This window comes from Dryobates pubescens, chromosome 6 (genome assembly GCF_014839835.1).
Source record: "Dryobates pubescens isolate bDryPub1 chromosome 6, bDryPub1.pri, whole genome shotgun sequence".
NCBI classification, from domain to species: Eukaryota; Metazoa; Chordata; class Aves; order Piciformes; family Picidae; genus Dryobates; species Dryobates pubescens.
Window position 1 is genome coordinate 14,539,628 of NC_071617.1, and position 16,372 is coordinate 14,555,999.

Here is a 16,372-nt window from a genome sequence, read left to right on the forward strand (position 1 = left end):
TTTAGTTGATTAGATGGTGTTGGGTGATAGGGTGGACTTGATGATCTCAAAGGTCTTTTCCAACCTGGTTAATTCTGTACTCTGTAGTTAATGCATCTGTTTTAACTTTTGCACATATATTGAAGATAAAACTAGCAGTTTGCCTGAGTACAGTGGCAAATATCTGATTCCCCCCATGCATAAGCAAAATAACCTCAAAGTTTTTAAGAGATTTTATCAAGTCAAAATTCATAAGCAAAATGGCAGGACCTGAAGAAATACAGCATGAGATTTTGGCACACAGACAATTTTAGAGAAGGAATAAAGATATGATATGCTGCATGTCTGGGAGCAAATGCTCTCTGTAGTTCACATTTCATCATTTAAGAAAAACACATTACTCCAAATTAGTAAAGGTTCTCTTTGGCTAATTAAGAGCAGATGAAGCAGCTATTTAAACAAAATACAGTGTTTGTTGGTGAAGGGGTTTTAAAGAAGGTAAATATTAATAGACAAAAAGGAATGAAACAATTTCAAGTAAACAGGATATTGGACTACAGACAAGAAGGAATAATGAGGAACAATAAAGGAAACAAACCTGGTGCAGCATTCTTCTGCTGACTAGTTTATTTTCAAAATAGAAAACAGAAGCAGGCAACAACTGAAGGCTGAGAGCAGAGTAAGATTGCATATAGGCTAAATGCTACAAGTCACATCAAGCTGCAGATATGGCAGCTGGATGGTCCCACTTGTGGGCAAGGTACCTTGTTGTTCCAGGGAACCAAGTTACAGCAGGAGCTAATGCAAGACTGAGAGATGCAGTCTAACAGACTAGACTGTTGAGTGAGACAAAAAGAAATAAAGAGAATGAGTGATAACAAGGGAAAGAAAAAAGAACAAGAAACAAAAAAAAACCCACACACACAAAAGACATACATTTAATATACACAATTCTAGAACATAAGGGAACCAGAGTTTGAAAGTGACATCTACATTTATCTTGAACTTCAACAATACTGAGGGAGAGTAATAGCTCCCAAATTGTATCGCCAACAGTTGGTATGCACGGAATGAAAAGGAGGACTCTGGTCACAATACTGAGATGTAAAATCCAGATAAACAATTTAATCTCCAACAAACTCAATTAGGATCAGTACTGCAGTGCAGTTTGGACTGTGATTCATTAATGTAACTTGTAAGAATCAACATAGCAGAGTGGTACTACTACCAGTATTACTACTTCCAAGAATTAAAATTTCTGCCAGCAACCAGTCAGAGGCTTCAGCTTTCTATGGTTTCTTTGCTTGTTTTTCAGCTGGGCTAACTTGAGTGCCTCTCCCTACTGGTTTTCCTTTCCAACAGCAAATGTTCTGCTTATCATAGACATTTACCAAGACTCACACAGAATCACATGCCTTGCGGTATGAATATCACCACCCTCTGCTGACAGACACTCACCTCCACAAATTGAGGTCTTCCCTTGCATCATTTAGCCACAGTTTCATACTGTCTCCAGTGTAGACAGAGAACTGGAATATGTGGCCACATTTATTTTAGGAAAAGGCAGATCAAAAAGAGTGTGGAGAGATGATTTCCATTGTGAATCTGCCATGCAGTTTTTCCACAAGTTGGCAGTTACATCAATTTAGAAGCAAATTTCCAAAGAGTAAATAGCTATTCATCCATCCAACTATCATTATTCAGTTGTCCTTGAATTTCAACTATTAGCTCCTGGAGGTACAGAATGTAAAGGCTGGCCTCCTTTTCTTTGAATAGACAACTACACCAAAAAGCTTTCATCTAGCAGCGAGGAGTTCACATATTCAATCATGGAATTTTGGTGACCCCAGTTGCACACTGGTGCTGAAGAGCAATTCTGACAGCTGAAATATGAATTGTTCAAGGCATAAGACTTATTAGAATTACTTGGCACTTTACCAGTGGGATTATTATTCAGAGATCTGTTGTGCTAAGTGTTCATTTTAAAATAAGAGCAAAATTTTAGGCAATTACCAAAAAAGTGAATTAATCAAAAGACATTGGTCAAAGGACACCACTAAGCACTCAGTTGTACGATATGAAGGGAGACTCATGCTGCCTTTCACATGGGATTGATGCCTTTTTGAGCAGCAAATTAAGAGCTGCAGGATGAAGATTACAGTTCTGAGATAATCAGTAACATTCAAGACTGTTAATTTGACAGCTCTCTCTCTCCACAGCTCTGGACCATCCTTTAGCAAAAGCTATTTAAAGGAGATGATTCCAATTCAAAACGTGAGTGCTATCCTATCTGTGAAACATGACTAGTTGCATGGTTTTTTTCCCCCAGAATGCACAGAAATTGTTACTAACACATCATGTTAACATTCCAGAAAAGCCTTAACCAAGGATGACAGACAGCTCTTAGGTCTCTAAAAGAACTCAGTCATGCCTATGTGCTCTCATTTGAATTGTTAAAAAAACCAAGAGAGTGTATTTCTATTTTTCTGATGTTACACTTGTTTTACATGTTGCAGACATTGTGTGCAGCACAGTATTGGCTATGAGGAGTGGATAAGCTATATCCACGAACATTTATGAAGTACCTCAATAGCAACGCTGTGCTAATACTAACCACAGTGGAAGTTATAATTCCACTCAATTCAATAATGGTTTGCAGGTTATCATTATAATGCACTCCACAGTAAGAATGTGCTCTACATTTTCTGTTCACTGCCAGTAGATACTCCACACAGCTAAACAAGATGCTCTAACATTTGCTGCCAATACACTCATAGAATGTAATCGCCACCTGGATGACAGACTGTACATAGTCCATGACACACTTTAATATGTGATGAAAAGCTATGGAGGACAGAGCTGAAAACACTGTACCTTTTAAAGAAAGAGTTCTCACTTTGTATAGAGACATTTATTTAGTCTGTACTACACTGGCACATATGGTTTAGTAATGATTCAAAGAAATTAAACTGCATTACAATCAAGAATATCCTCCCACTCTGAGCCACACCAGTTCTGTAATTGAAACATATATAAAGTGATGTATATAACAGTATGTCTTCATATGTTCATCTGTCCCTTCTCTCTCTTTCTTTGCTTGCTTAATTTCTAGATTCTAAGCTAAGCATACCAGAGCTGAGATGTGGGCATGTAAACATGAAAACCATGAAGCAAACTGATTAAAAAAACAGCTGAGAACCCCTACTTGGTGTGCAATCTTTTATTCTTCTGGATGCCTTTAGGGAAACAGTTGTGATGCAGTATGACAAACCTTTACCTAATGAAACTTCCTAACTGTTTTTGTTAGTAATTCAAAGTGTGCACGGGGTGCTGTTACAATGCCAGTACAGCAATGGCTGGAAAACAGCTTTTCCTGGTATTTAAATGTAAAGGTCTTCCCTTCAGAACATCACCAAACCCCTTCTGGCTTTCACATCGTAAGTTCCACTTGGAACTTCACATGAGTAGAGTTAGGATTTTGGGGAGGCACAAGTCAGATGACCTAATACCACTGTCACTGAAAGGCATACGCATGCTCATGATCTTCCGGAAATCCTAACTTATTCATAAACTGCACCAGATACATACTCTTTCCAGCACTTCACCTCCCACCATTACCTTTTGTTCAATTTCTTCATAATCATCCTGATAGCTTCCACAGGTTGCATTGGAAGATGAGGAGAAGGTGGGGCCTTGAGAGTAATACTGTGAGCTCCGGTAGCCATCCCGTCGCAGCTTGTCACACTCTGTTGAAAGACAGCGAAAGAGGAGATTAATTCATCACAGGGGCCATTACTATTTACACTGGGTGTACAACAGGCACTCACAAAAGTACAGAATACTCTTCTGAAGGTGTTTACCATGCGTTAGCATCATCTGTCTCAAGTGACAGAACCCAAAGCTGCATTTTTCGCGCCTGTGTTTCCCCTTCCCTCACATATATTACAGACACCAGCCCACACATAGCATACATACACATGGCTTTTGTTCAACCCAGGAGATGTCAAAAGCTTTGGAAAGAAGGGGGAAATAGATTTATTTATTTGAGGCCTGGCTCAGTGTCTTGACAGATGGCAGCATCTTGCAGGATGGGAGATGGAAGCATGAGAGTAACACCAGGGGTCTCATTTGCCAGGCCGGTAGACACCCATTATGTGCCTTACACTTGAAACCATGATGTTGCTCACTACTCATGCACCATCTGCTAAATAACTTTGGCACTGACCACTTGTCTTCCTGCCTGCAGGAGAGACCATTTATTGTGATTTCGGAGAGGTATGCAAATCACAGGGACATCAAGATCTCATGCTGCCGCAGAGCACGTGTAGTTCAGCGGTGAAGTTTTCAAAAGTCAGGAAGAACTCAAGAGTGGACATGCATGCACACTCAAAATGGCCAAAATCCCAGGCAGTATCTCATCCCCCTTAGCCAAGTTTTCCACAGTCATCTTCTTGCCTCCTAATTGATATTCAGTGTGATTGTGGTGAAGAATAGCAGACGCCAGAGCATAAGGAAAAATTAAATGCTCGAGATGAAGCAAACCCACCAGCCCAGTCAGACTGTTAGCTCTACATTTCCACAGGCAGATATCTGAGACTCTTGCAAGATGAGGAAAGAAAAAAGAAAATTAAGTATTTGGTACATTTCTGTCTAAGGAACCGAAATTTCTGCACAATACACTGACATTAGCATGATACAAGGTACTTTTATCATCACTTGCTGGAGAAAGACTTTCCATGATTGCATCATCTGTCTCCCTATCCTGATCTTTTGAATACCCCTTAAATTGGAAAACACACAATGTTTACATTGAGGGCAAGGTTTTTGAGAGGCTTTTGCCTGGCAAATGATTAAGTGGAGTTGCAAATTGCACATTTCATCTGTTACACTCAGATGCTTTCAAGGCTGAGGTCTGGAGGGCTTCACTCTGATAAGTTAATTGACCTAGAGCAACCACAGCCCTACCAGGGTTTAGTCAGTGTGGGCTCCCTTGTTATCTGCACATGCACACTGAGAAGGCAAGTCTGCAGTTTGGCAGCTACCCATTTGCAGCACCACACATACATCCTGGCCTATCACGTTTCTGCATTGGGTCAAGAAGGGCACCATGGCATGAACCTGTTCACTTCTCTCTCAATTCAGAGACAAAGGGGGGCTAAGGGCAGCTTTGAGATCCAGGTCAATTGCTACACCTCAGGAACAGAAGGTTGGTAATGCCGTTTAGCTGCTTTGCACATGTGAGTATGCTGACACTGCACGCATCTGGCAAACTGCTGCTGCAGTTCAGAAGAAGGTGAAAAATGGCTGCAGGCAACCACAGGAAAACAAATTCCTCTATTGCCCTTCCAAATATAGCACTGGATCCAGCCAGATCCAGCAAATAACACTCACAAACGTGAGCACCCTGATGGGCTGTTTGTTGGTTTGAGGTACAAATCAACAAGACTAAGCAGGGTGCAGAACCAGACAGTCCAGGGACTTGCATCAGCTTGTAGCACAGGTTAAACACACTCAGACACTGCCAAGTTTCACCTTCAGATCAGTCACTAATCACCACAAAAAAGTAAGAAGACAGCCTAAGGGGTACATAAGAATGCAGTGTATTTTTTTCCTCCTGTTCTTGGGATAAGGCCCCAGGGCCCTGGGTGGCCATTTTGGTGACTATTCGACATCAGGCATCACCATGCGCCCCTAGGGTGATGAGCTCTCACGAGGCATGGTAGACACATACTCTGATATTCATTGCTTGACATTTATTCTCCTAACAAAGGAGATGAAGATGATGAATGGTGTGCTTCACGAAGCCAGAAAACCTCCAGAGACTTAAGCAAGCCAACGCTAAAGGTCTCAAGTCCACCACAAGTTCAGGTGGACCGAAAGCAAAAACCTGACAGTTTATCAGGCCCACAGCCTCCAATTGTTGACAACACTAGATCCATGTAACATCAGAAGCTAGTGCAATAATGTTGCTGAAGAAGCCAAGAGAACTGCAAGAGAGCTGCCAGGTGAACACAAAGGTGATTTGTCCCCCAGATCAGCTTTTCTTTTTATGTACTGTCACTCTACATTTTGCAGTGCTGCAGGAAACACACTCTGTGAATGGCAACCAAGGCCAACTAACCTCAGCAGAGTTTTTAGGCTGCTACCTTTTACTTTACATTCATTGCAACAGTCCACAAGCACACCACAAACTCAATCACTGTGTCTAATTGAATCTACTCTTGCTGCCAGACCAAGGGCAGCAGTTTCTGCTTCAAACCTGCTCTAGCTGGAGGCACACACCTCTCTTCTCATCACTCCTATTAAATGTGTGTATATGGTCTTCTGCAAGCAATCAGCCTTGCACTTCTCAGAGAAATGTTGAAGTTTACATAAAAATAACCTAAAAATTCTTACTCCAGGAATGATTCCAGACATGTTTCCTTTTTCACAGAGAAGCAATACCTTGTCCTATCCCTTGCAGAGGGACCTTGACAGGCTGGACAGATGGGCAGAGTCCAATGGCATGAGATTTAATACATCTAAAGTGTCGGGCTCTACACATTGGCCACAACAACCCCATGCAGTGCTACAGGCTGGAGTCAGAGCGGCTGGAGAGCAGCCAGGCTGAAAGGGACCTGGGGGTACTGGTTGATAGTAGGCTGAACATGAGCCAGGAGTGTGCCCAAGTGGCCAAGAAGGCCAATGGCATCCTGGCCTGTATCAGGAACAGTGTGGCCAGCAGGAGCAGGGAGGTCATTCTGCCCCTGTACACTGCACTGGTTAGGCCGCACCTCAAGTACAGTGCCCAGTTCTGGGCCCCTCAGTTTAGGAAAGATGTTGAGTTGCTAGAACATGTCCAGAGAAGGGCAACTAAACTGGTGAGGGGTTTGGAGCACAAGCCCTATGAGGAGAGGCTGAGGGAGCTGGGGTTGCTTAGCCTGGAGAAGGGGAGGCTCAGGGGAGATCTTTTTGCTGCCTACAACTATCTGAAGGGAGCTTATAGCCAGCTGGGTATCAGTCTCTTCTCCCAGGCAGCCAGCACCAGAACAAGAGGACACAGACTCAAGCTCCACCAGGGGAGATTTAGGCTGGATGTGAGGAAGAAGTTCTTCGTAGAAAGAATGATTGGCCATTGGAATGGGCTGCCCAGGGAGGTGGTGGAGTCACCATCACTGGAGGTGAATGGATGGGGCACTTGGTGCCATGGTTTAGTTGATTAGATAGTTTTGGATGATAGGTTGGACTTGATGATCTCAATGGTCTCTTCCAACCTGGTTAATCCTATTCTATTCTACAATCCCAACAGAGAGGAGGAGCATCATACACTGATAGCAAAAATGTTCTTGCAGTTTTGCAGGTCATTTCAGAGACTGAAAGCTGACTGGGGAATAAAAGCATACAGCCAGTTCCAGTTGTTAATCATTTTCAGTTTTAAGAATGTGACAACACATCAGTGCTTTTGTGAGCCAAGGCCATACACGCTCTTGGACTGAGCAGCAGAGCTGCCATTACCCACATTATCTAAGATGTCAAACAGCCTTTCCATATCTCTGCCTCAGAACTGCCAAGGTATGGTAGTGTCAGGTTGTGCCTGGAAAATATTCCACAGATCCTGAACAGAAAGTGGAAGAATGTAAATGAATTACCATTGGATGTAAAAAAGGAAAATAATGGTAGGTTCTAAATAATTCCATTGGACAGATGACTAACAAAGCTACAGTTCTATGATTCTATGAAAGTTGGTTTGTATAAACTCACTTTCACTCTTTTGGCTTCCTCACTCTGGCAGATACTGACTTGTGCTTCTGCTGGCTTTGCTGACCTTGAATGTGTTCTTGTTGTGGTTAAGTAACTAACAGCACCTCTCTGCACTTTCTCCTGTCCTGTGTACAGCGGGGTAGGGAAGGGAGCAGGAAAGGGGAAGCTATTAGTAGCCCCCTGGTTTGTACAGGGTGCTCTTGTGTTGTTGATAAATTGTACATGTATGTAAATATTGTATATTTTGTACATATTCACTGCCTTTCATATTCAGATTATAGTTTTGCTTGTAAATACAGCTTCACTTGCTTTCTAACCAAGCTGGTCTGGCAGTTTTATGTTAGGGGGAATTTTCAACCCACCACACAGGGCAAACCTCAGGAGACTGCATCAGGCTGGACAAAAATGCCTGTTCCTGAAGATGTGCCTGCCAGTTCAAATCTACAGCACACCATGCAAACTCAAAGTTACATAATCTTAGAATAGTTCCAGTTCAGAAGGACCTTAAAGATCATGTACTTCCAACCTCCTTGGCATAGACAGGGACACTTCTCACTGTATCAGGTTGCTCAAAGCCCTATAGAATCTGGCTATGAACACTTCCAGGGAGAGGGCATCCACAACTTCTCTGGGCACCCTGTTTCAATGTCTCACCACCCTGCACAGTAAATAATTTCTTTCCTATACCTAATAAAAATTTACCCTTTTCCAGTTTGAAATGGTTAGCCCTTGTCCTATCACTGCACTCCCTGGTAAAGGGTCCTTCACCAAGTTTCCTGTAGGCCCCCTTTAAGTACTGGAAGGCTGTGATAAGGTTTCCCCAGAGCCTTCTCTTCTGCAGGTGGAACAACCACAATTTTCTTAGCTTGTCCTCACAGGGTAGGTGGTCCAGCATGTTTGTGGCCCTCCTCTACAACCACTTGAGCGCGTCCATTTCTTACACTAGGCATCCCAGAACTGAGCACAATACTCAAGGCAGGGTAGGGTCTCTGCCAAGTATCTGATCTGAAATATGCAACAATATTACTGCATCCCTGATGAATCAGTTTTGTTTGCACAAACATTGACCACCCACCCAGGAAAGCCAGGAAAGAGCCACTGCCCTGGCAATTGCAATCAGTGGCTGAACAGGGCAGTGTTAAAGCACTACCTCCCCTCCACCTCCCAGCTGCTTCCACGGATGAGTGTGCAGTGGTGCTGCCTGTCATCTGCTGCCCTGCAAGTGCTTTTCTGGCTAGATAAAATCACAGATTAGTTCTTGTCCTTCTCCTCCTACACTGATGATACATTAAATTTTAAAACATCTTCTGTATCATAACATTGTTAAAAATGACCATAGTCAGACTGCATTACAATATGTTTTAACCCCACTTATAATCATGCAAGTTAAAAATCTTCCAGGAGAAGGAAGTTTTGCCTGAAATTGAGTTTAACTATTCACAGGGTGGTTTTAGTTAAGCATGAAGAAAGTGCATGGGAAATGTGGTCAAAAACCTTTTGAAGGTCCCCCTCATAATTTCTACAGTTATCAGAATAGGATACATCTGATGTTCAGGACATGCAAGATGGAAGTCAATGTGCTAAAGATGTCATACAATACATCCAGCCATCCACATGTACCCCCTTGGGACTCTCTGCCACCGGCTTTACTAAATCCCGGCATCAGACAGGCGTGCTGGGGACATGCTTCTCAATGACAACAGGCGTCTGCATCACCCTTCTCTGCTTGCTTCCCCCCCTCTCAAAAAGCAGGGGAATGAGCAGGTACTGGCAGCACCCTGCTGAAAGCAAGGGCTCAACTGAGCCAATTGTGATTCTTCATCAGTTCTGAGCCACAGGCACCGGATTCAGTGCTGCTGTGAATAGCTTGACCTCTCCATGTAAAACCTTCAGGGCTCTGTGACAGGCAGTGAGACCAAGTGTATGAAAATACCTTCAAGCCTCTCAGCCCAGATTTTCTCTCCATTTTATATGAGGAACTAGCACATAATTGCATTTGGCCCTGAGCCAGCGATGCAGTTGCAAGTCTCACACAGCAGAGGAGATTTACTGCTTTTCCAACAACTTGAAACCACATTCTTACATGATAACTTGAGCCACAAATCACCAGAGTGAACAGAAGGCACAGCCCTGATACCTCAGTAATTCGTCTGACATGGTATTACTGTGAAAAACCAGGATTAACATTTACCTTGTCTGCTTAGTTAGACCTACACAGTACATTGCTCTGAGCCAGAAGGAAGGCTGGGTTTGATGGAAGAGGCTGGATGTGTTGGCTCTTCTCCTCTCCTTTAACCAGCTTTGGTAAGACTTCATTCCTGCTGAGTTTCCTACCACTAAAAGTAGCTGCAATATCTTAAAAATTCACGTGATGGAAAATGCATCATCCTGCCAGCAGCAGAAGTGGTTAGAGGTAGATGGATTGATGGTAATTTTCACAAGTTTTCCCTTTTGCAAACTTATTTTTATTTTATCATAAATAAATTGTGCAAGACAAAGTGTCATTCTTCACAAGCCTCTTCATAAAACTATGCTTGTGCCTGCCAGGCTCAGGGCACCCCATATTGCCATGGCTGTAGGGAGAATGGCTCCAGAGGCTGGTTTTCAAGGCTGGAGTTTATCTGAGCCTGGGACATCTGAAGGTGCAGCCTCAGTAGCAGTGCAGAGCCATAGCTTCCTGCTACCACTCTGGTCTGGTTTTCCAGTTCTGGGCCCCTCAGTTTAGGAAGGATGTTGACTTGCTGGAACGAGTCCAGAAAAGGGCAACAAAGTTGGTGAGGGGTTTGGAACATAAGCCCTACGAGGAGAGGCTGAGGGAGCTGGGGTTGCTTAGCCTGGAGAAGAGGAGACTCAGGGGTGACCTTATTACTCTCTACAGCTACCTGAAGGGAGGTTGTAGACAGACGGATGTTGGTCTCTTCTCCCAAGCAAGCAGTACCAGAACAAGAGGACACAGTCTCAGGCTGCGCCAGGGGAGATTCAGGCTGGATGTTAGAAAAAAATTCTATACAGAAAGAGTGATTGCACATTGGAATGGGCTGCCTGGGGAGGCGGTGGAGTCGCCATCACTGGAGGTTTTTAGGAGAAGACTTGACGGGGTGCTTGGTGCTGTGGGTTAGTTGCTTGGGCGGTGTTGGATTGGTTGATGGGTTGGACGCGATGATCTTGAAGGTCTCTTCCAACCTGGTTTATTCTATGTATGTATTCTATGTATTCCAGGCCTCAGGGCTGCAGCACAGCTATCACTCAGTAAATTGGCCCTAATGAGATTACTTGTATAAGCAAACACTGCCTCACATGACTGTTGCAGGATCAGGTCTTAAGCTCTGTAGTTGTCTATCTCCACACAGGAACACTCAGAAACACTCTCGAGTGCACAGATTAAAGAGCTCAGTATTAAAAAAATAATCATCCACTTTTTTGTGTTTCTAATTATTTATGAGTAACCAGTAAAAACACTAGCTAAAGAATTCAGCTACCACAATATTTACAAGTATAAACATGGAAACTTGCCATTGAGGTTATTCAGACATCTAAACAGCTCCGAGTTCCCTGGCATCACTATCCATCTCACTGGATCGGTCAAGTAACCAAAGACAGAAAGATGATGTCCCAGAAACATCTGAATTTGCCTCATACCACAGAATCAACCAGGTTGGAAGAGACCTCTGAGATCATCAAGTCCAATCATCACCCAACCCTATTTAATCAACCAGACCATTGCACCAAGTGCCTCATCCAGTCTTTTCTTAAACACCTTGAGGGGTGTTGACCTCACCACCTCCCTGGGCAGCCCATTCCAATGGGCAATAACTCCTTCTGTGAAGAACTTCTTTCTAAGATCAAGACTAAACTTCCCCCTGCACAGCTTAAGACTGTGTCCTCTTGTCCTGTTGCTGTCACAGGTTGCCTGGGAAAAGAGACCAATACCCACCTGGCTACAACCTCCTTTCAGGTAGTTGTAGACAGCACTAAGGTCACCCTTGAGCCTCCTCTTCTCCAGGCAAAACAACCCCAGGTCCCTCAGCCGCTCCTCATAGGGCTTGTGCTCCAAATCCTTCACCGGCTTTGTTCCCCTTCTCTGCACACATTTGAGCAAGTCAACATCTTTCTTGAATTGAGAGGCCCAGAACTGGACACAGTACTCAAGGTGTGGCCTAACCAGTGCTGAGTACAGGGGACGAATTACTTGCCTAGTCCTGCTGGCCACACTATTTCTGATACAGGCCAGGATGCCTTCTTGGCCACCTGGGCACACTGCTGAACTAAGAACAGCACTGAAACTTGAGACTAATTGCTAAAACCAAAAGAGAAAAAAATGTCAGTCAGGTAAGGGGCAGCTTCCCAGGGGAGAAGATGTACTGCCCACCCAGCAGAGCTGCCCAAAGCCACCAAGGCAGAGAATGCCCAGGGCAGAGAGAAAGGGAAAAGACCAGCACGTGCTTTGCTTGCCTTTGCACCATCCCTTGTCAGCAAGAAGGGACAAGTGACAAGCTGGCAGCTGCATCTGTGCACTTGAAAAATTATCTCAGCTAAAGTCAGGGTGACTTTTTGGCAGAGGCTTTCATGCTGTAACTTGTATTTTGTAGAAAGGGATTCCCCCACCGCCCCCTTTTTTTTCTGGTACTAGAGAGGCTCTTAACTTCAAGAGTCAGCTAAACTGTCAACTACAGACATAAATCTGCTGACTAGAAAATGAAAACACATTTATCCATTCACTGCACATATCACTGGAAAACTGCTCTACTCCCTGAGGTCAGAAGTTCTTTTTTTTTCCCCTGTCTTTAAACATTATAGTCAATCCCTTCTTCCATAAATACCCACAAATCACATTCCTCCCTAAGTCACATCTGCAAACACTGTCTTAAAAGTAGCTTTTCAACATTTCACCTAAACCCAAACTGGGCTGCATCAAGAGAAGTGTGGCCAGCAGGTTGAGAGAGATGATTCTCCCCCTTTACAGCACTCTTGTGAGACCCCAACTGGGGTCTCAGTCTAGTTCTGGAGTCCCTATTACAAGAAAGATATGGATGTGCTGGAATGTGTCCAGAGAAGGGCCATGAGGATGATCAGAGGGCTGGAGCACTTCTCCTATGAGTACAGGGCTGAGAGACTTGGAGTTGTTCAGTTTGGAGAAGAGAAGGCTCCGAGGAGTCCTTATTGTGGCCTTCCAGTATCTGAAGAGGCCCTAGAAGAAAGCTGGTGAGGGTCCTTTTAGGGCGTAGGGTAGTGATAGGACTAGGGGAAATGAATCCAAGCTAGAAGAGGGAAGATTTAGATTAGATGTTAGGAAGAAGTTCTTCACCATAAGAGTGGTGAGACACTGGAACAGGTTGCCAAGGAGGTGGTGGAAGCCCCATCCCTGGAGGTTTTTAAGGCCCGGCTGGATATGACTCTGGGCAGCCTGAAGGTGTCCCTGCCCGTGGCAGGGGGGGTGGAACTAGATGATCCCTGGGGTTGTTCCAACCCTGACAATTCTGTGGGTATCAGAAGACCTGGAATTTCCTACCAGGCATTGTTTCATCCAGGAAAATCACTCTGGGTTAAACTCAGTCAGGAACTTATGAGTGCAGAGAGAAACAACGCAATCAATGTACGTGCCTCCTAAATTAAGGGTTCAAGCAGGTATCTACAGTTTGCCTGCAGCACCCAAGTATATAGTGAAGCATCTTAGGATAAAACCAACTAAGGAAGAACCTGGGGTGCCTCAACTCTTGCCCTCCCCACAGCAGTAATGACCAATGCTTGGTCCAGTGCTGTGGGCATCTCTTCTCATGAGGAGCAGGAGAATGTAACACCTTTAGCTCTGAGGATGATGTTCTTTTCATCCAACAGCTGCTGAAAACAACATGCTGCAAGTTAAAATATTTTTCATGAGGTACAAGTTAAAAATCTTTAAGAATCAGGTGAGCACAGGCAAAATCTCCAACTTCATAAGAGTCTGCTCTGAGCGTTACACAAAAAGATTGTCACCTGAAATGTAAGAGTCAGAGGTGTGTTTGTCTGGTACGAGACATGCTCTAACCACACCTACCATATTGGGTGCAGCTGCCTGTCTGCTTGCAGGGCTGTAGCCTGCTCTTAACCCTGCTATAAAACCAGGGTTAACTCTGGGTTACACAGTTAACCAGGAATTTCAGGGAGGTAGCTTTTCCAGATAAAGAGCTTGTTGACCATTACTCTGCCTGGGACCATAATTAAAGCAGGCACCCTAGTTGAAAGGTCTCTCTGGTTAGTAAAGCTAACTAAAAGTACTGCCTTTCACTCTGTGCCTCTTTGCAAGTTCCTCACTTGGAAACTGGGGATAAGAATGCACAGGTCTCTGCATGTGGATGAAACAAGCTGTATAACAGCAGAACTGAACAAAGGCAATCTTGTTTTCAACAAATGTCTCGCGCTAAATGTGACTTAAAACAAAATAAAAGCAACTCAGTTTAATTCCAGTGAAGCATCTATTTTTGTCCCTGGATCTAAATATGAGGCAGACAGCTTGCCACTGTTACTTTACACTCCTCCCAAAAATTCATTCAGCCTGGATCAAATCCCATTTCCCTTAAATGTATAAATCCCCGTATCATCTGCAGAACTTAAATATCACAGAGAGTACTTCTATATCAAAGCTTTAAAATATGTTGCAAAGCCACAGCAACCGTGCACTTGTGTAACAACTGAACTGTAACCAACACTGACTGCAAAGCAAGTTCATGAACTTCAGCTGTGATATATCCAGTGCACTATTTTGTTCAGACTTCGGGTTTGATGGGTCAGGAATTCCAACAGATGTAGTACCCATAGCAGCCCAGCTGAAAAAAAACCTTCTGCTCAACAGTTGGATCTAGATGCTCTGGATAGTACCAGCCTTTGCCAGGACAGATACCTTCCTTATTATTCATCCTCCCCTAAAAGGAATTCGATATTGCTATTTCTAGATCCTCATATTTACCAGCATGTATAGAGAAGGGTAAGAGAAGCCTGGAGATGGTGAACATTGGTACCCAACACACTTCTTCCACAACTCAAGTGCCATATGAAGTGTCAAGTTTTTAAACCACCAACAAAACTTCATCATTTACTACATGGCCCTCTTGTCTGATGAGGAACAAGAAAACTCTTTCAGACTTTATAAAACACTGTTCTGTACGTTCCCTCTCTTGAATAAGCAGCCATGCCCAGCTACACAAATAGCTTCTAATGACAGATGCTGTGTGGAGATTCCCAGAAACAAGTATGTCCACAGGAGGAAGGTAACCTTAACAGAGGGCTGCTGGACTCTGAAGGAGAAGTCTGTGGAATGGATACCTCAAGAAGTCTTGAAAGCAATCAAATATGCTAGTCTATTCCCCCCGGTGCATAAGTGCAGACAGTCTCCTTGGGAAGGATGTCCTGACTGCAGGCCCAGTCAGGCTGGGAAACCCACCCTTCCAGATCAGCATCTCCAAGCTACTTCAGGGCTCAACAACACCAGGATGGGGGCATGAAAGTAAAGGAAGTATGCAGTTAATTTATTTTCAAGGGCCCAAATCAGAAGTCTTTAAGAAGGACCTAAACTAAAAGGAACTCTGCACTGTGAAAATATCTTTAATGAGGTTAAGTCAATGCAAACACACTGATAATTCCTTTTTCTTTTTTTTTTGAGGTTTTTAAAGAACAAATACATATAATCCCATTCATAATTCCCCAGATAATCTGTAGGATTTAGTCATACAGAAAGCCCTCCTAATGGCACCAAAATGCAATGCCATTGCAAATTATATTTGTTAACAAGCTGTCACTAGGGAGTGCCCAAAATAATTATCACTGTTTGTCTTCAGTTAATTTAAATTTATGCAAGTGTGTTGTACCACTACATTTAGTGGTGACAAGATGTCTTAAGTTTAACAGTTTCCTTTCTTCCTTTTGCATGTTTGATGCTGGCATTAAAATCACTGTCCCTGCTTTTTGTCTAGCGTTTTAATGGATATTTGTTGTTTCTTAGACAAATGAAAGCAGCTAATGCAAAAATATGAAAGGAGTTTTTAATTATTTCTTTCTCCTAGGACACTTACTGTTAAAACTAAAGCTATCTAAAATGCTGCAAGCAAGCATGTGTAACACCCCAGTCTAGGAGAGGAAGGAGAAAGAAAAGCAAACAATCTTAAAGCCTGATATTCCTTGTGATGGAAGTTACTTTACCTAGCACTGAAACAGATACACCACAGATAGAAACAGTTCAAATTTCTTCTCTCCATTAAAGGCACAGATCTGAAATGTGGTGAGGTTTGATAATCTTCCAGCTAAGTCTTCCTACTGATTCTGACTTCTATAAAAAGTATTAAGAAAACACATGAATCTGGTTTAAGAAAAAAAAAAAATCATTAGTATTATTTTGAAACAGATTTTCATCTTCTTTCAAGCCTTTCACTGGAATTATTTCACTTAGGTATTTCTTGCAATCAATCTATATATAACCACCCTGTATGTTTTTACAGTAAGCACTGCACTAAACCTAAAAATAGGGAACCAGAATGCTTCCAAGTAGCTGAATTTTTCAGCACAAGAGCAGCTTTCAAACACGAGCAGTGTAGACTCATGGTCAAATCCTGTTTAGTTTTATTTGAATATTTGATTTTTAAACTTCCTTATTAGAAAGGGCAGTTGTGGAACTTGGCCAAAA

At 43.1% G+C, this 16,372-nt stretch overlaps 1 protein-coding gene across 10 annotated transcripts in view; it reads right to left on the bottom strand.

The window, feature by feature from the left end:
* Positions 1 to 16,372, bottom strand: part of NHSL1 (NHS like 1) — a 198,760-nt gene that overhangs the window by 34,683 nt on the left and 147,705 nt on the right. For 7 of the 10 annotated variants that reach the window (XM_054162648.1, XM_054162647.1, XM_054162644.1 and 4 more), the window contains exons 3-4: positions 3,598 to 3,725; positions 744 to 815 (exon numbers count right to left, since the gene is read on the bottom strand). In XM_054162648.1, the coding sequence (XP_054018623.1) occupies positions 744 to 815; positions 3,598 to 3,725 (200 nt within the window). The remainder of the gene's footprint in view (positions 1 to 743; positions 816 to 3,597; positions 3,726 to 16,372) is intronic. The other 3 variants (XM_054162646.1, XM_054162645.1, XM_054162651.1) reach the window with 1 other exon arrangement.